The sequence below is a fragment of the Microchirus variegatus genome (genome assembly GCF_963457635.1).
Source record: "Microchirus variegatus genome assembly, chromosome: 5".
In the NCBI taxonomy this organism is placed as follows: domain Eukaryota; kingdom Metazoa; phylum Chordata; class Actinopteri; order Pleuronectiformes; family Soleidae; genus Microchirus; species Microchirus variegatus.
The window spans coordinates 25,437,660-25,457,351 of record NC_139806.1 but is presented as its reverse complement, the minus strand read 5'-3'; the positions used below and the strand labels follow the sequence as shown (position 1 = coordinate 25,457,351).

General features: G+C 40.8%; 2 protein-coding genes across 2 annotated transcripts in view; both read right to left on the bottom strand.

Annotated features, from left to right (window-relative positions):
• Positions 1-4,595: 4,595 nt before the first annotated feature.
• Positions 4,596-9,140, bottom strand: trim47 (tripartite motif containing 47). Its single transcript, XM_083889023.1, has 8 exons — positions 8,942-9,140; positions 7,725-7,936; positions 7,335-7,380; positions 7,134-7,229; positions 6,724-6,948; positions 6,619-6,641; positions 6,412-6,533; positions 4,596-6,315 (listed from the first exon to the last, which is right to left on the bottom strand). The coding sequence occupies exons 1-8, from the start codon at positions 9,122-9,124 to the stop codon at positions 5,786-5,788; spliced, it is 1,437 nt and encodes a 478-aa protein (XP_083745149.1). The 5' UTR covers positions 9,125-9,140; the 3' UTR covers positions 4,596-5,785.
• A 4,786-nt stretch (positions 9,141-13,926) lies between these two features.
• Positions 13,927-19,692, bottom strand: part of frem2a (FRAS1 related extracellular matrix 2a) — a gene marked incomplete at both ends in the record, with an annotated part of 78,878 nt that continues 73,112 nt past the window's right edge. The window contains 8 exons of the mRNA XM_083890170.1: positions 13,927-14,466; positions 14,645-14,791; positions 14,876-15,063; positions 15,397-15,523; positions 15,620-15,754; positions 15,831-15,958; positions 16,066-16,191; positions 16,279-16,471. Coding sequence (XP_083746296.1) covers positions 13,927-14,466; positions 14,645-14,791; positions 14,876-15,063; positions 15,397-15,523; positions 15,620-15,754; positions 15,831-15,958; positions 16,066-16,191; positions 16,279-16,471 — 1,584 coding nt within the window. The remainder of the gene's footprint in view (positions 14,467-14,644; positions 14,792-14,875; positions 15,064-15,396; positions 15,524-15,619; positions 15,755-15,830; positions 15,959-16,065; positions 16,192-16,278; positions 16,472-19,692) is intronic.

Here is a 19,692-nt window from a genome sequence, read left to right as displayed (position 1 = left end):
ATATAAACCAAACTTTTAGTCCGATACTCTCAATTTACTAAGGGCCGAATGGAAGACATTTAAAAATTACATCTTCAGGTGTTGCCTACAGCATTAGCACAAGTATTTAAAGATCAAGGTCTTGCAGATTAGCAGCTTGTTGCATGAATGACTCAAATCTAACAGGAAGTACACCAGGACTATAGTGGTGAAAAGACGCAACATAAGTCACTAACTTATGGACATGGGCAATTTCTAAAGCAGTTAAAGTTAGACACTAGTCAAGGAGCTGTGACACTAAAGCAATTTAAACCCAACTTATAGTCAGTTACTCCAAATTAAGCAAGGGGACAATGGAGGAAATTTATAAATGACATCTTCAGATGTTAGCCTACAGCTTAGCATCTTCCAAATTAGCAGCTTGTATGAATTGCATTTGTGGCCAACAGGAAGGACTGTGAGTGAAAAAAGCAATGCCAGATTGAATAAAAGCAAAATGCTTGACCTCAAATCAAACACCAACAAGTAACTTTGTTTAAATGCCTTCACGCATGTTTATTAAACACAACTGCAAACAGTTTCTGTGAACCTGAGGTGGTTCACATCCTGCATTACACCTTCAAACATTCCCAGAGTCTAAATAAAGACAAGAAAAAAAGGGTCAAGCACATTTGTAAGAGGTCAATAAAGGAAAACTGCAGAGTATAATCTGTCCTCTGGCGCCATCTTGTGGTCAAACAGTGACTGCTGGAGATTTACCTGCTTCTCTGGCAGATTGTCCAAGCTTCACTGCTGCAGGAAGTCAGGAATCCTGAAAAAAAAAAAAAAGTTTATAAGAATAAAGAGCAAGAGGAGAATGTGAAATTTAAAGAACATCAAATGGTTAATTAATTTGGTTAAGGGAATCCCAAACACTTAAGTCACTAGTCAAGGCAGCACTGGCTTATTGCATGTGTGCCATGATGTTAAACAACCATTTCTCTATAGAAAATAGTGCAGGGACTAAGTTTAAGATGCCATTATCCCCATTTGCTACCATTGCTGTGAGCATGTGAGCACATTTGAGAATGTGGTTACAAAAAAAAAAAAAAAAATCACCTGATGAAAGTCTGCTGCAGCGACTCAGGATGGAGCTTCTGTTCCTTGTCCGAGTGACTCTGAACAGGAAGTGATGCCGACTCCGGGCGGAAGCGGAATAAGAAGAACCGGAAGTGAAAAGGCTGGATTCAGGCCTTGTGTGATGGCTTTTTCCTTCACCTGGTGATGAATAATGATGCAAGTTAATGGAAAAACGCACACATGTAATTCCACTAGTTTTCTTTTTCTAAAAGTCATTATCTACACACCTGTGTGGAAAAATAAAATAAACGAGCAAGGGGGGAATATAAAATTTTTTTAAAAAGTAGTGCAGCTCGTACCTCTGGCTGCATGGACTTAAATAGATGTACTTTATGCGTCATGTCCATTTGGCTGGATTTTCTCTCTTGATCATTTTTTGGGCACCTGAATCAGAGAAAGACAAATACATAAAGAGGATATGTCACTTTACCTGTATTAACCTGAACATTATTAAATGTAGATTTAAATCTGTTAAGGGAATCCCAAACATTCAAGGCACTATTCAAGGCAGCATTGGCTTAACGCCTGTGTGCCATAATGTGAAAACAACCAATTCTCTGTGGAAGACGGTGCAGGGAGTAAGTTTAACATGCTAAAATCCCCATTTGCCACCATTGCTTTGAGCAAGTGAGCACATGAGGGAGAAAAAAAAAAAAAAAAAAAAAAAAAAATCACCTGATGAAAGTCTGCTGCAGTGACACAATGGAGCGTCTGAAACCTGTGGGAGAGTTAAAAACAAAATGAACAAAAAGAACACGCCATTATGACAGCTAACCTGTCATTAGAACGAAGGAAACATGCAGACAATGCTGTGATTACCTGGAGCTAGAGTTAAATGGGTCGACTTTGTGCATCACTGCCTTCAGTTTAACCAGGATCCTGAAATGGACGTTAAAAACAAAGCTTAAGAACAAGTATCACAATATAAAAAAAGATATCAACAAAAGCAAAGTATGTGTTGTGTCCACTCTCACCTGTGTAGAGTCTGTTCCTTGTCCAAGTGACTCTGAACAGGAAGTGACGCTGACTCCGGGCGGAAGCGGAATAAATACGAAGCGGGCCGGTCTGCAGGCCGTGTGTCATGGCGTCTTCTTTCACCTGGTGATGAATAATGATGCAAGTAAATGGCAAAAAAAAAAAAACCCACACGTACACAAAAGTAATTCCACTAGTTTTCTATCAAAAGTCATTATCTACACACCTCCTTCGTGGGTCTCGGTGTTACCGCTGGAGTTTGGACTGGTTTGTCACGTTCACGGAACCTGTAAATACATGAAAACAAAAGTTAAAATGTTAGCGAAAGGTCAGATTCTTTCGCAAATGTCAATGAGACGAATTGTTCAGCTTGATCCAACGGAGCCGGAACAAGTCCTATATACAATGGTTTTGGAAAGAGAGTCACTTATTAAAGCGTTAGCTCACAAAAATTACAGAACATTGAACAGGGTTTGGTTTCTTGCACTCACCGAACAGACATCACGCCGGGTGGATGAGCAGTATTTCAGTCGCAGAGTCTGTAGAAAAAAAAAAGTAGAAAAAAACAAAGACGTTAGAAAGAAATAACGCGTTCAAATGTGAAAAAGATTAAAGACAAAATGATCGACTGAGAGTTTTTACTTCACCTTCAGTTCAGGCTCAGCTGCTCAGGTGATGATTCACTGAGGTTCAGCGGAGAATGAAGCATTTGAAGGAGTTGGCTTACATGCGCGCGCACACACACACACACACACGCACAGGTGTGAGTGGTTGGCCTAATCACTTGCTCATTTACGTCACCTGTGATACCTGGCCGCTGGGGGGCGTGGCCTCCGCTCCAGTGACCTCGCGTGCTTCTCTTCTTAAAACAGTCGTTTTTGTCTTTCATACTAAAACTACTTCTAAACAACAATATAAACTCTACCTCCTATCACTATATTTTAAATGTATATGTTATTGTTTAAATAGTTCATTCACTGTGTAGAAAGTATATGACTTTTTATTCCGCTGCTTCCAAAATTCAGCTTTTGAAATGTATGTGGTCAGTTTACAGTGATCTGCATCTGAGAAATGAGAAATAAACAAACACAAAGTCACATTTAAACATCGATTACAAATGGTTTTAATTCAACGCTGCAAAACCCACATTAACGCTGACTCTGCTGGACTTTGATCACTTTTTATGGCGAAATTAGACATAATAAAAGATGGAATTTAGGCTCCACAGAATACAGATGTGTTTCTAAGTAAAAAAAAATATGAGAGCATTTGAGATTCTTGTTATTATTGTTCATATTCATCTCATTTATATCCTTTAAAAAGACCTATTTAAAGAATTTATCATACATTACAAAGAAACGTGCTCAGTTTACACTCTTATTGTCCATTTCTGGATTTTTCCAGAAATTTATTTAAATAAATAAACCAGAATCAGGAAAAATAAATTTCATTGTACTCGCAACATAAAAAATGAGGTAGTGCTTATTTATTGATTGACACAACTTTTTTTCGAGGTGTAAAACGAGCAGGGTATGAACAAACATCTGTTTGGATTTTTCAGAAACTTTATCAAAAAGACACAATTTAGTTCTGGCAACACGTAATTACAGTAACAGTGAATTAAAAAATACTGAATATAAACAATAACAAATCATTCTCCTTTACAGCCAGGAGATGGCAGTAGGTTGGGGTCACGCGGAACCCGTGGCGTCCTGCAGCTCCTCTCTGATGGCGTTAATCCCGCGGACTTTGTACGTGCCCTTGACAATGAAATGGAGGATCTTCCAGATGTCCTGCAGGTGGACCTCGTACTCCTGCGACACCGTTTGAATCTGGTAGAGGACGGGAGAACGTTAAAACGTCAGAAAAGTGATTTGTAAATTAAAACATACGATCGCGCAGATGTATAGACTGTATCAAAAAACGGGCACGAATGCTCAGGGGCCCGAAACCGACATAGATGACGACTTTCTTGGTTTTCCCGTGATAGTCGCTGATGTCATCGGCAATGCCTCACCTTCGTAAACAAATACAGTGAAATATCGCAACAGTTTGTGTGGCAATATATTGTTTTTGAGACACCAAGTATTCATTTTTATTAGCGTATATTTTTTTTTAACTCATGTTACAAATAAACGTCAAGCGTTTTTGTGGATTAGCATTAAAAAAAAAAAAAAAAGAACATTTCAGTCCACTAGATGGTGCCAAGTGCTCACTTTCACCATTCAGCTGAAAAGATGAATAGCATGAGGTCGGGTGTTTTGAAGAAAACATCCTAAAAATCTCATTAGAGACAAATAATTCACCTTCAAGTCGTCTCTTGTGAAGCGACGTTAAAGAAACGGAGCCAAGTGAGAAATCAACCTCAAACAAGATATTTAAGAATTCCATCCTCTTTTAATCTCATTCTGAAACCGAGAAAAACGGAATACATCAAATACTACAGGTGAAAATGCCACACACACAGGAATCACAAAAGATCATTTTTGTCACACCTATCAAGACGTCACAAAAAGTAGCCAAATGCATACCAATATGTGAATTAATGTTTGAAAAAAGGAGCCTGCTGGCACAGACAGAGCTCATGTTTCCACTCTTTTCTCAAATTACAATGTGAAATGATTGTATGCCCCTCAAAATAATTTGAAAAAGAAAAACAAATATTCGCTGTACAAGATGGCACTGCTGCTGAAACACCCCACCTTTAAAAGTGTGAGGAACTGTACAAGCAAAAATAAAAATCCATAAAGATTCCATTCAGGAAAATGAGTAAATTATACAATCAAGAAAGAAAATATCACATTGATAAAATTGTCCAGATACTTGTATTTTTTTTTTTTCTTTCAAACATTCAACTCAAAATACCTGCATTAAGAAAAATGATTTAAAAAACAAAACAAAAACACACTGGACTGAGTTGGATAATAAACCAACTCTGCACATGAGCATTTTGTAACAAAAAATGAGGAAACGCCGTTGAAACAGTTAACTTATCACACAGTTTGCATTCCTGACCGCACTGGAATGTCTCCGACAGTAAAACATAAAGGAGCAAGTGGCGGATTTGCACCTGTTTTATCGGGGTATTTTTTTTAAAAAACTTGGCTTATTTTTGAAGTCGTTTCAAGATTCTAAATAAAAGAAAATCTCAAAACTTAGCCTTATACCATCACATGTGCTCACAAAAGGGATTCTCAACAACCACAACATATTTACAGAATTTAGAACAATCTAAGGTTGAGCTGATTGTAAAAAGCTGATAAAATTATCTGTATTGATGATAAAATAACCAACAACCTGAGCCATTAGGTTTCTGGAAGTTAAATAATTGAGAGCGGAAATATCTGTACAAGCTCGCCAATGTAAGTCCCATCACTATCAGCACCAAATCTTCAGTCTTAATGAGGGGAATCTTCGCCATCTGCAATGCATTACCAATAACATGTCCTTGGGGTTCCACCCTACATGGCAGGAGTACCCACCTTACCAGGACAAAAAAAACACTGCAACATACTGTAGCATAGCATAGCATGTGGGGTGTCTGTATTCCCAGCAGACACAGTGATTACAGAGCAAAGCACCTCTCCAAACCCCAAGGGGTATGAGGCTACAGTGTGTGTCTAAACCCATGCCAACAGTAAATCTGGAACCACTGGCATCCATGACTCGACTCTTAAATAATGTAACCCCCATCACAGCAGCTCCCTCCCTCTCAGTAATAGTGGCATATCTGCAGCCTGCTGCCAGGATCGTATTTCCCTGGGCTGAAGAAAGGAGACACTGGCTCCTCAAAGCAGGTGTCAAACATGTAAAGTCTTTTCATTGTGACCGCGTCATAGAAACTGAGACGCCCATTGTCATAGTCCAGGTACACGCCGACCCGAGGAGACGTCCAGTAGTCGGCAACCGGGATGCGTCCGTCCTCCCCGTTGGCATAGAGCCGGTCCTGCAGACACAGGCTCCAGTATCCTGCTGAGGGAGTGAGGCTGACAAAGCCCTTCCTGTTGCTGCCCACAGTGGTGACTCCCAGGTACCACACACCCTTGTCCCTCACATCCACCTCCCAGTAGTGCTGGCCAGTGGCATACTTGGCAATGCCGAGGACGCCGCAGAAGCGGGTGAATCGTTCCGGCATGTCCGGTTCATGGCTACGAACTCGGCCCTCCTCCACTTTGGTGTCAAAGTCTGAGATGAGCAGGTTTGCGTGAGCGGTCTGTGGGTCCAACGTGAGGTTCTGAGGCACTGAACACAGATAAATAAAAAGTTATTATATTGAAAAAAAAAATAAAAAAATCATACTCGGGGCAACTCCACAAAACACATATTGATAAGACTCACTGGTGTGTAGCACGTGCATCATCTTTTTCCACATGATCAGCTGGATGGGCCCTGAGAAGTCTGTAAATTCCGTATGACAATTAACTGACTCCATAGATTCGAAAGGTTTGCAATGGACAGCTCTGTGGGAGAAGATAATAAAAACGATTATGTAAAGGGTCAATTCCCAGAAAATGATATTTATAGGTTTAACAACAATCTACTTACTCATTAAATGCCTCACAAAGGCTCTGTTGAAAGAAAACAGGATATTTTCATGACATCATTCTCATTTTCTGACATTTACCACTTAAAAGTGTAGTTCCAACTGACCTCAAAGCTCGTTTTCCCACTGATGTGCCTGTGTATATCAGAGATGGTTTTTTCCACATCCTCAGTCTCTTCCTCAACGATCTTTAGGTTTTCGTCGATGACCTCCATGGTGGCCGCTTCCTCTGCGTCCAGGCTCTCGAGCAGGGTGTCTCTCTCGTCCAGCAAGAACTGGACCATGGCGCCGACATCTGCCTCGATCTTATCCTTCAGTCTCTGTTTCTTCATCTTTGGGACAGAGGTTCAGAGGAGTATGTTGAAGTGTGCACAGTCCACTCTTTTGTGTATGTAATGTCATGACTAATAACTAGGATTACAAGCAAGTTTGTGTTCTTTTGCTTTGAAACCATCTTACAAAATAAGAGTAAGCATGCATGTCAACGTATTACCCAAACATAAAATCAATTACATACCCTCACTTCACTTTTGGTGCATTCATCAGTCGTTCTAACGCTTACACACTGAGACTTCTGCCAGTTCAGTCCCATTAGCCTCAGCTTTAACTCCATCTGGAGCAAACATGAACATCAAAGAAACATTATATGAGGACTCACGATGTCATAGCTTGAAAATAACTCAATGATTTTGTCAGTTTCATCTCTTCAACAATGTACCTTCATATCATTTATAACTTCTGGCACTGGCGCCACCTCGTGGTGTCTGAAACAAATAGCAGAAGTCTGTACAAAGAAGGTAGCAGAGAGAAAAACATGGCAGAAATCCAGGTAAATTTGGGCCAATATGAGACTCAAGAATTTATTAGTAGTTTGTGTTTGGTATGAAGACTCAGAACAGCATTAGACGTGCTAATAACTAAACAAAAGCTCAACTGGAAACTGCCTTAGACTGACAAGGTGGAAGGGGGTGTGTCACCACCAAGCATAGTGGAGGACAATTCCCCACACCAACGCTTGGAACAAGGACAGTATTCCTCAACTGCATTGAAACAGAGTCTTCAAATAAATATACTTTCTCCAAAAAAAAAATGGTAAAACGGGACCAACCTGTGTGCTCTAGATTCACGGCACACCACACAGATAGGCCTCTTATCAGTCTGACAGTACAGTTTCAGCTCTTCTCCGTGTTTCTCACACTTTCCATCCACTTTCACAGGCTTGGAGGGCGTCGAACAAGAACCCAGACACTCCAGATCATCCAGTTTGGCCACTAGGTTCTGCACCAGGTAGTTTTTCGTGAACGTTCTCTTGTTGAACACCTGAATAAAGACATGAAAACCAGTCAGAAATCAAATTTAATAATAATTTATGTGATGTTACAATATGTACAGTAAATATGTGGGTGAGAAAATCCTAGTGCAATACAATTAGTGAGGCAAGTCGATGCTGTGTGCAAACAGAATATTAAAGTTTGTACACAGTATGAAGTTCAGAGAATATAATGTGCAGAGCAGTACTGACTCTTTATGAGTGCATGTTTGTTTGTTTTTGCAAACAGTCCATTAGCAGTTTGTAAACAGAACGTAATCGACAGATAAATCATTATTCTAGAGACAATAATTACAATACACATGTCTCAAGATATTCGTCAACATGAAAGGGTAGGAAAGGACCAAAAACATCAATTCAGGCTCCACTCCAGGTTTTCCTTGAACATGCCCTGGCTCTCGAGGTCACAACTATCGCGTCATATCATGTCACATGTCAACTATTTGACACTTTAACCCGTTGTCCGTTTTCTTGTGAAAGGCCTCAAACCTCTGAAGGTTTAACAGTTGGATTTTCGGCTAATACACGTTTGCAAAGCCAAGTATCGTAGCAACAGCCTTAGCAACAAGCGACAAAATGCACACTACACGTCAACCAGATATTATGAATCCTCTTTTTCTACAGTTACGTGTTAAATACGATAACAGGTGTTATTAGTTGCTGCCAAGTGACACAAAACAATCATTTCAGTTTTAGGCTTTATTTGTAGCTTATTCACACACCTGGGTGTAGGAATTACGAGGTTTTAACGCATTCTTTTAAGACCTAAAACATCTTAAGGCTGAAGAGTTCTGGTTTGAAAGTGTTGTTTATGTGTACAAACGCTGTAGTTAGCTAATGCCACCTAGCCAAGTATCGTAGCGACAGCGTTAGCTACAAACAGCACTGCGTAACAACAAAGCGCATTAACGGCAACTGAGAATTATTGAATTTTTAAACGTCTAAACACACTCGTGGAGGAAAATATATGATAATAGAAACGTGAGTCAACTCACCGTTCGGCAGTGTGGGCACTGATATCCGTAGTCTTCGCCATTTTCATCCCAGTGCATGCAAATGCAAAAGCGACAGAAATTGTGGCCGCATTTCAGGATAACAGGGTCTTTGAAATACTCCAAACAAATGGCACACGTGAGGTCCTTCTTCAGCTCGTCTCCAGTTGTTCCGGCGGCAGCCATTGTTTACAGGCCAACGGCAGCGACCACCAGCAGCAGCTGCAGCGGCAGAACAAAAACAACTGCAAACAAGTGGAGGAGGAAGAAGGAAGCGGTCATATTTGTGCTGCGTCATCGGCCAGCTTAGCCAATCAGATTCTACAACACCTCCCACAATCCCTTGTGTTCCACCTGTGTGAAATATCATGGTCACATCTTAAAGCTGCAATACGTAACGTGTGACTGTTCTTTTCCTCATGAGTAAACATTATAGAACAATAATTTCTTCTGAAAATGTGCTCTTTCAAGCAATTCTCACGTTAAAAGTCAGATTTTAGGCAATAATTCTGTTTTCTTAATTTCATGTAAACACAAGCTAGTTGGACTAACATACCTGGATAATTCAATTCTCGATTCAACCGATTCGATTCATACGATTCTCGATTCAAAATTGATACAATGCATAGTGTGTTAAGTCAAATTATGGCATCAAAACAATACAGTTTGTGTAAGATAATGTGATCATGTGATGTGATGTCTGGTGTTTTGTGTGGTTTTTCAAATTAGAAATCATTTGTGAAAGTTTATGAATCGATTCAGAATCGTGGATGATTAGAATTGCGATTCCTATGTGAATCAAGTTTTTCCCCCACCCCTAATGCATACACTTAAGGCTACATTATACTTCTCCGACTGCGTATGCGTTAACCACGGAGACCACTCGAGCCTTCATACTTCTGCGTCGTGGTGACGGATACGCGCTGCAATTTCCCGCCCGATCAGTAGGGGTCGCTGCGCAAGGTTGTTGTGCTTCAGGCTACAGTGAGAAATGGCGTCCGAGAAAGAAAGAGAGAGAAAGACTGTTGTTGTTGAAACATCAGCCGTTTCTCACTTTTCTGTGTCACGGAACGCAGTTTTAAGATAATTTGAGGCAAGAAATTGGCCATTTAGAGTCTAAACATGTGCTGTGTGTGTTAAGATATGACGTATTTATAGTTTGGCAACGACGTTGTCGGCGGTGATCAGCTCCGCCTCTGTGGACGCTCGGTGCGCACAGTGGCCGGCACAGAGCAGCTCCGCTGGGCCTGTCCTGAGGACCAATCGCAGCCCTTGCTGTCCCTTGACGGAGTGACGGACACTTAAAAAATATTTCGTGCAGTCGGAGACGCAGAGGCTCTGCGTAACCTACGCAGAGCACTTTACGCAGGAGTATAAATTGGGCTTTAGTGTCAGACTTTGTATCACAATTCACACGCTTCTCAAACCTCTTTCTGTGGTTTGTTTTTCTGTCGCGTAAAGGTCAACAGGAAACCGATTCCATACGCAATAGCTTATAGAGAGATACAGTCGGATGCACTACAATACATTTTGTACATTGAGTCATATTAAACCCTGGTTCACACTAAATACAGCAGTGGGGACTGAGCCCTGTACAAGCAGACTAGAAACAAACTGACCAAGGAGATGAGGGTAGCTACGAGGAGCAACAGGGAGAAGCAAAATAATACCTTCTCAGCCTACGACCCTGCATCAGTTTGGAGAGGTCTGCAGAATATGCACCAAATACAGGGGCCCACAACCCCCCTCCCAAATCCCTGACTTGCCGAGGACCTCAACAACTTCTTCAGCAGATTTTGAAAAGCAGCACTTCACACCTCTCAAGCGCTCACCTTCTCCACTCTCCTCCACAAAAAGGCTGCCTGCAACCCCCACCACCCGTCCCCTCTGACCCCTGCAGAGAAGATCATTGGTGCTGATCTTCCCTCCATCCAAGACCTGCAGGTTTGTTTTATACTCGAGAGAAAAGTGGAATTCCTTGTTTGTGTGCCAATAAAGTTGATTTTGATTCCGATAAATTTTTCTCCAAGGCAACTTGGACATGGAAAGTTGTCCGATTGCCCATCTTAGCCGGACTATGGCATAGGTGGATTAGACTGTGCATGTAAACACACTGACTGATGCGATTCCCAACGTTCCTTTCCTGCTTTCCTTATCAGTATTTATCTTACTTTTATCACTATATTGTATTCTTCCTTACCTTTTCTTGAGCAATTTCAACAATTAGTGTATCAAAAGGTTAAACATGCTCGGCTCATATACAAATGACCTTTTCCTGCTACGAATATGACTTTGATAAATGTATTAACATTACTGCTCTTCTACAGATAAAATAGTTCAAAGTTCCTCAATACAGTTCAAAGCTCCTCCTTTGTAGTAGTGTTCATCTAATAATAATTTCTGACAGTCAATACTGAGTGAAAGCACCTTGCCATGGGGTTTGAGCATTTCTTGATGCGACCGATCTACTACTTGAAGATCCCCATCACAGCTCAAAGCTCCTCTCATCTCCATCTTCCAACAGTTGCCAGTCTTCTTATTCTTTGTGCAGCAGTTGGCATCATCCATCCATTTTCTACTGCCTTTATCCTCCATAGAAGGGTCTGTGCCAAACACAGCTGACATAGGGCGATAGGCGGGTTCACACTCCAGAGGAGTGAGGAGAAAGGCCCTTGTTCCAACCTGGGTCTTCTTGCTGCAAAGGCAAGAGTTAACCACTAACCACTACCATCTTATTTGATTTATTTTGATTTAATCATCCACAGTAAACCGTTATTGTACTTTTGATGCTATTACTAGTAACCATTTCAAAGACATGGCTTTGATTTATAATGTTTTGGGTTTTCACGTTTGCTGTCACCAGGCTTGTATAAAGTACCTAAAAGGAATACTTGAGTAAACAGAAAATGACTTTGGTAGAAGTTGACTCTTCACTTTTTATAATATAAGTTAGTAATAAGTCTATATTTACGTCATATGTAAGAATGTGGCCAAAAACGGTTACTACATTCAAATTCAAAATACTATGGTCTTTTAGGTTTCGTTTTCTGGTTGCTCGGCTGCAGAGACTCTACTGACTGCAATGACTGGTAGACGGCGGTAGGTGGCGCCACATGCCAAAACATGATTTCAAAACATAAACATGATTTGCAGTTTGCAAAATATTTTTTTTAATGCAAATATTTTGACTGTACTGTTGTTGGTGAGTACAGTTTGTTATATGAACATTATTCCTGAGTCTCTGTGACATATTAGGAGGATTTTATGGCCAGTTGCTTTAGATTTATTACATAATGCACATTTAACTTGGCACAAATGCAAATAAAATCGAAAAAACTTACTACCAGTAAGCAACAATATTTATTCTTAAATACATGTACATAAAAACCCATTCATAAAAAGACACAAAGTGAATTATCAAGATTGACTTTTTGTGCTAAAATTGTCACATATATTGGGATAACCGGCTGTTATACATTACATTGCATAGCTTTGGTTGGCATGTGAGGGGTGTGACTCAAAAAGTGCATTTGATGTCAGATATGTTATTTCCAATTTCATCAAGGCCAAGAATATCACATTCGGGTTTCCACAGACTGCTTACACCCCTTTACATCCCTCACCGATTCATAAAAACCCTGATAAATATTGGAAACAAGTACGTAATCATGACTCACACCATCACACCATAATAAGACAAATATTTAGGAACACTTATCTGAGCATGTTGTATAGCCATAGGGGAAAATAAGACACAGGTTTAACAGCACATGAAAACAAGAAGTGACATCAAAAGAATAATGAGAAAGCAAATGTACTGCAGTGACATACGGATCCGTAAGAAGCTATTTTGTTTGCATACATGAGTCAGAACGTGTGAAATCCCACACAGCACGAGTGACGGAAATAAAGCTTACAGGAACATGATGTGAGGAAATCATTGGATAGAGCATTTGCATGTTCACAGCACCACACGTATTCACAGTCCATCCTCTGCAAAATAAATAACTCCTGAGATGAGCGTCTTTATACAGATTTAATAAGTGTTATTATGACACCTTATGTGTAAGTGACGTGAAGTAGAAGAGGGACAAAGCTGCGAGGATGGAACAGCAGCAGCAAGAAACCCCTCACAACTGAAGGGAAAACTGTTTAAATAACTAAATGTGTCATCATATTCCGCATGAAAAAAGAAGAAGAAACATTAATTCTGATAGCAGTAGTTTTCTTCTCCAGACGTCCATGTAAAGAAAATAGACCAAGATGCACATTCAAGCCCAGAATGAACATAACACAACCCATGCTATATGGTTTTAAATGTTCTGGAGTGAAACAGTAGCAATCAGTCCCAGCTTTTGGGAATGCAAGGATGGATTTGCGAACAGCTGAGGGTGATTGTTGTATTGCGTCATGTTTCAATTGCACGTTTGCATCCACGTTGCAACTATCGGCGACGTTCAAATGCAACACAACACCGTGTGCGGAATTCCAGTTTCTCTTTTTTCCAAACTGTGGGAACATTCTTGACAGAACTGCACAGACGTACCAACCTTCACTGAAGTCTTCACTGACCGAGTTATTTATTTGTTAGGACTTTGCTTTCAGTATGCACACTCACATCTCGTGGCAGCGTTAAATCTCTGTGAGACACTTGCTGCTCTGTGGCGTCGTCAGGCACTTAAACACCACAGAGCCAGCGAGAGAGAACGGACATGCCATGCTTCCTGTGGTGGAATGTTGAGTGAACAAGGACAGTGCGAAACATTGTTTTCTGTGCCGTTTTGTGTTGCAGTGAGCAAGGTGCATAATGGATGCCAGAAGGTAGAAACCCCCCCCCCCCCCACTTACAGGCACACAAACCCAAATAATGCATATGATCGGTCTCCGATTTTTGGTGTTGTGAAAGTAATTTTATATTGGTTAAAAAAGAAAATCCAAAGTGTTATAAAAGCTCCCTCATCCCTTTGTCCATCTGTCCATCCATATGCTCAGACCTCTGAGCTGTTGTGGCAGTCTTGCATCCTCACCACCAACATGGGCTCCGTACTGACCGAACCCTTCACCACCTCCTGCATCCCCTCCCTCCATCCTTCTTTAACGTCCTTCTGCCTGGATCTCAGCACCAGAACGATGGTGACGATGACGAGGACAGTCAGCAGCAGCCCCACCAGTGACCCCACCACGGTCACCACACCCTCCTCTTCCTCCTCTGCTTTCAGGTCACTCGGTCCCAGCCCGTCTGCGAACACCTGATTGGACCCCGCCGCCTGCCGCTTGGTGCGGTCCAAAGCAATGTGCATGATGTTGGTACCTCGGCTGTTGTCCGCGCCGATCTCCTCGGCAAATTCTGGAACTCCGTCACCGGCCGACCTCCTGGAGCGTTGGCCTGACGGCGTCAGTGTGAGATCGCTACTTGTGGAAGCAAAGGAGTGGTACTCGAGGCTGCGCTTTCCAATGCCTCTGTGAGCATTCTCCTTGGAGCGGACTGTGTAAATAGTGTGAATAAACCACTCGCGACCCGCAGCAACCTGAGGAAAAACACAATATTATTCAGCAGCCTGAAGTGTTTGAGTCCAAACAGAGGACATCTTTTAAAATGAATCATTCACAGTCATTTTCATGTTAGGAGCTGCTGATGCTAAACTGCCGAATAAGACTTTTATTTTCTGTATATTAGAGGTTTTAGAACTGCAAAAGACTGAATACCTGGAACATGGCTGTAGAGTCCAGTCTGAAGCCATCGGATCCTGGCTGTCTGACGAGGGACAGAGCGGAAGCATCGTCCACTGCCAGCACGGCATTAAAACCAACGTCACCAAACACACGCGCCTGAGTCTCCGGCTGAGCCTTGTCCTGATGATGCAAGTTTGATTCATGAGTGGGGAAAAAGCTTGAGGCTACAACTAGGAAATAAAAAAAAAAAATGAATATACTCACAATAATCTTGAATCTATAAAGCAGCGACGGAGAATCAGCCAGGCAGCCGAATTCAAACTTGGTTGGATTGTACTTCGGCACATATCCGTCAGCACCGGTGCAGAGGAACACTTTCTCGATGCTGCAGAAGAACGAGTCTCCCAGATTCTGCACAGGGTCCACCATCACACGCCCATATATGGTATCACCTAAAACAGAGAAAGAGTCACATTTATGAGGACAATGAGAAAAGGACGCACTACATGCAAAGTCTAATATTTTGTGTTGAATTATTACAGCCTGGGATACATCAATACGAGGGAGGGGGGATTGTGACAGTGCCATCTAGTGGAGAGTAGTAAACATTAACACTTCCAAGGCAAAAACCCAGTTTGACACCTTGATAATAAAATGCACAGATTATGCTTCAATGGAAGGGAGATTGCAGAAATAAATGCAGTTTGGTAAAAATAATATATAGAAAATAAAACCTTTAGATCATCATCACAGAAATAAGACATGCTTGGTGAGGAGATGTTTACCCTCAGAAAAGGCCACGTCGCTCTCCTGACCAAAACCCATGGAGCCATCAGACAGCCAGAGATTCCTCTTGGACAACAAGAACATCTGAGTGTTCAAACTGAACTCTACCGCGACTGGGTCGCTCACCTAAAAACAGAAGTGCATAATGAGGAGAGTAAAAACAGTAGGTGTATGTTCAAAATACTCTTATTTTGAAAATGACACAAATAAAGACCATCCTACCTGCTGGAATCTGATGTCCAGGTCAAAGGTGACTGGTTCTCTCGGGCTGCAAACAGGTGGAAGTGTGTAGTCCATATTCTGAGCTGTTGTACAAGGGATCAGCTTCACTGTGTACGTCCCTGAATAGTCCCTCACCTGTACGGAGGAACGCCCGTCAGACAATTTTTTTTTTCTTTCAGCGTGCGAAAATATCGAACGAGGCTGTACTTACAGCGAAGTCCGAGGTGAACGTCCACTGCTGGACGGGCTGGTTGTAGGTGGGCTCACTCCGCACCAAGGTGAGGTTAAAGGTCAGGCCAGGGTGATCGACGCTCATCACCATGGATGACATGGAGGTTGCTGGTGACAGATGTTGAGATTAGATTCATGATAACAGACTACTAATAAATAAAGTCCAATTAAATGGCATAGTCCAGCTTGAACCAAATACTGATCACTGGTCTCACCAGCTCTTTTTATCACATTTCCGAAATGAGACGCCACAAACAGACCGCGGAAACGAGCCTTGCTGCGGAAGTTTACCACCAAACGTCCCTGTTCGTTGATACGCATGCTGGTCGGGTACAAAGCTCCTGAAAAAGAAACACACTGGGTTTAAAAAGAAAAAAAAAGTCTTAATCTGCGTGGATTGTATTGTATCGTATTTTGCCTGCACGCACCCTGGAGTTCAGCCTGCGGGGGGCTGCCAATGCCGTCCTTCCAGAGAATGGCCGTGTCGTACACAAAAGTGAGACGCAGCTCGGACTGGAGGTCAAAGTGCTGCCAGCCACCGTTTCCCACAGGCGAGTGGAAAACGTAGGACACGTACAGGGGGACACGCAGCGTCACGTAGGACTGCACCAGGTTCAGCACCTGTGAGGAGAGTGAGTTCAAAATATCACATTTAACCTCATAATGTTCATACTGAGTAATATTCATCATCACGTTTACTTGATATCATGGCTGCAGGTATAAAAAAAACAATTGTGTGTATATCCGTTTATTCCATCAGCTATAATAAGAAACGAGAAGACGTAAAAGACGAGGTCAACATTCTCCTCCACGAAGTGCTTGAACTCTTTCACTCCTACTCAGTGTCAAAATAATCTCCATTTTGTACTCAAGGAACAACAGTGGGCAGCAATGTGGGCGTGCATGATTCTTTTCCGTGGAATTAGTCCTGATTTAGATGAGCTTTTACGTTTTTTCTTCTCATAAACATGAGAAATACAGCGAAAGTGTGCTAAAAAAAAACATTATTTCTATTAAAACCATATATCTATATATATTTATATGTAAATATATATTTATATGTAAATATATATAGATATATACATATATCTATATATACATACATACAGTACATGGTGCAGTAATATATTATATATATATATATATACACACACACATATACATATATATATATACATACATATATACATATATACGGTATATGGTGTGGTAATATACACACACACACACACACACATATACATACATATATGTATATATACATATACACACACACATATATACATATGTATATATATATGTGTATATATATACATATATACATGTATGTATATATATGTATATATATATACATATATATGTGTGTGTGTATTTATACATATACACACACACACATATACCTATATGTATATACGTATATATATACATATATATACACATATATGTATATATACATATACGCACACACATACATACGTATATATACATACGTATATATACATACATACATACATATATATATATACACATATAAACACATGTTTCAGCATCATGTATTGTCTATCAGCATTTCTTTGGATGTGGACATGCAATTTTTCAGTTATATTATTTTTTAAGGTTTTCCACAAAAAAATAAAATAATAATTCATGTTGTGGTGCAGCTGAATAATTGAAAATAAATATAATCTGATGATAAGTGTTTTGTTAAATAAAGCCGACAGACAAAGCTGGGTTGCAATTCGGTTCAACATTTTGTCTCGTGAATAAAAAAAAAATCCTCAACCTTTAGCTGTGTTTACATAAACGAGCCACTAGGTGTCTCTGTTCACCAACATTATTTCAACATCATTTGTGACTCGAAACCACAAAACTTGCCACATAAGTTAGACAAAGAGTTTGTCTGACAAAGACTGAAACTGAATGTGTTGATTTGCAAAGACAATTATCAGAACTGAAGAACTGGGCATGAGATTAAGTGGCAAGCGAAAGCATGAAAAAGCTATTGAGATGAAAATATTCTTCGGCAAGGAACACGATGTCTAATCTCTTTATCTTTCTGCCTTCTCCAATTACTCTCCATCGTTTGAATACAAATACGGTAACATCCAATCTTAGGAAACAACACAGCGTAAATGAATGAGTCAGGTATAATATCTGTGCGCACGGAGACGTTTTCCACCAAAGACCTGTGATTTATTATCTGCTCGGTGCACCGCAAGTCTCAGCAGAGGAAAATTGTGAAATTAGCAAATCAGGAGGCAAATTAGAAGAATAAATGACTGTATAAGAGGAGACAAATTAACTCAGCCCATAGGGTTTCTTTTTTAAAACTGTTTTTTTTAAAGTCACTGTTTGATTTCAACAATCTTGTAAAAATAACAGAAAAACAAACTGGTCCCAAACTATCTTTACATTTCAAATTAAGGAAGGGAAGCACTTGTTAACTTTATCAATTAAATAGGACACCTTATAAAGTGGCAGGTGTGGTGTTTTCTGCAGTGTATCTACAGTCTACAAGCTATTTTCCTCTGACCTTCGGCATCAACAAGACATTTTTGTCCAGATACTTCCTCCTCTCTGTAAACATGCATTTGAAATTGTTGTGTGTCAAAATGCTTGTGTGTGAAATATATGGGAAGCCATTCCCGACACTTAAATGAGTCCTTTCAAGCATGAACTATCCAAATATTTCTATATTTAAAGCTCACATAGAGTGGTCCTATCGCACATATATGTGAGTTATGGAGGTCTACTTACATACATTAACTTGTTTTTATGGTCAAAAACCTCCTAGTTGCTGTAAATGAGCCGATAGAAATCTCTCCTCACTGAAGCTCTCGTCAGCCGCGCTTTTTCAGACACAAATCTCACCCCCAGAAGACAGACTATGTTGTGATTGGCCAGCCAGCGAGAGCTTTCCAAACTGTCTTGTGATTGGCCAATACCTGAAAGTGACGTAATCGGCACGCCAGCTCTCAGTAGCGCAGCTCCCCCTTCTGGAACGGTGGATGCACTGCTACTCATTATCAAAACATTGTTTTAACAGTGTTTAAAAATGGCTTCGTCACGACTCCCCTCCGCAGTCCCTTTTATGACTTTGACCCGGAGTCGGACCCAGAGTCAGAAGACACCTCCACAATGGATGTTCTTCTTCTTCTGCGGTACAATGTACGCAACCAGATTAGTTCCCGGAGCAGGAGGATCTGCTGTTCTGGAGAACTGCTGGTTTACGCAACCAGAATGGTTTTTTTTTCAGAGATCTCACAGAGCCCGAGATCACAATACAACACAGCGTTCTCAAGCAGTGGCTGAACTGTTTGTTCTGAACCTTCAGGGCTTCATCAACGAGGTAATGACGCAGATACACACCAAAAATAAAACAGCGCTAATTGGAACTTCCGTTCTATGCGAGCTTTAATTTTCTAATTTCATTAATGTGCCACAAACAGTGGAAGGACTCGGTCTACATGATTTTGTTATTATTTTTTTTACTCCACTTTATAAGAGGTTGGGCATAAACAGCAATGAAATGTCAACAGTTTTCTTTTTGCAGTTCTTACATTTCATAAATGCATGTTTTGTGGCTCTAGATTAATTACATTTGGGTGAAGAGGGGGCAAAAATGGCTCTTTTCATCCTAAAGGTTGCAGACTCCTGTCCGAGGAGATGAACAAATACTCAAACTGTCACATTTGGAAACAACAACTACGTCACAATCAACGTCACATACATTTTAGTCGTCATTAACAAGCACATGAAACAGATGTACCTAATAAAGTGGCTGGTGGGTGTCGCTGGGATTGGAACCAGATGGGCGGTTTGTGTATGTTCACCTAATCAGG

Coding starts and splice junctions, on each gene's coding strand:
- trim47 (XM_083889023.1), bottom strand. CDS start 9,124: ATGGCTGCCGCCGGAACAACTGGAGACGAGCTGAAGAAGGACCTCACG. Junction 7,937..8,941: donor AGTGCCCACACTGCCGAACG/GTGAGTTGACTC, acceptor GTCTTTATTCAG/GTGTTCAACAAGAGAACGTT. Junction 6,642..6,723: donor GTGGGAAAACGAGCTTTGAG/GTCAGTTGGAAC, acceptor TTCTTTCAACAG/AGCCTTTGTGAGGCATTTAA.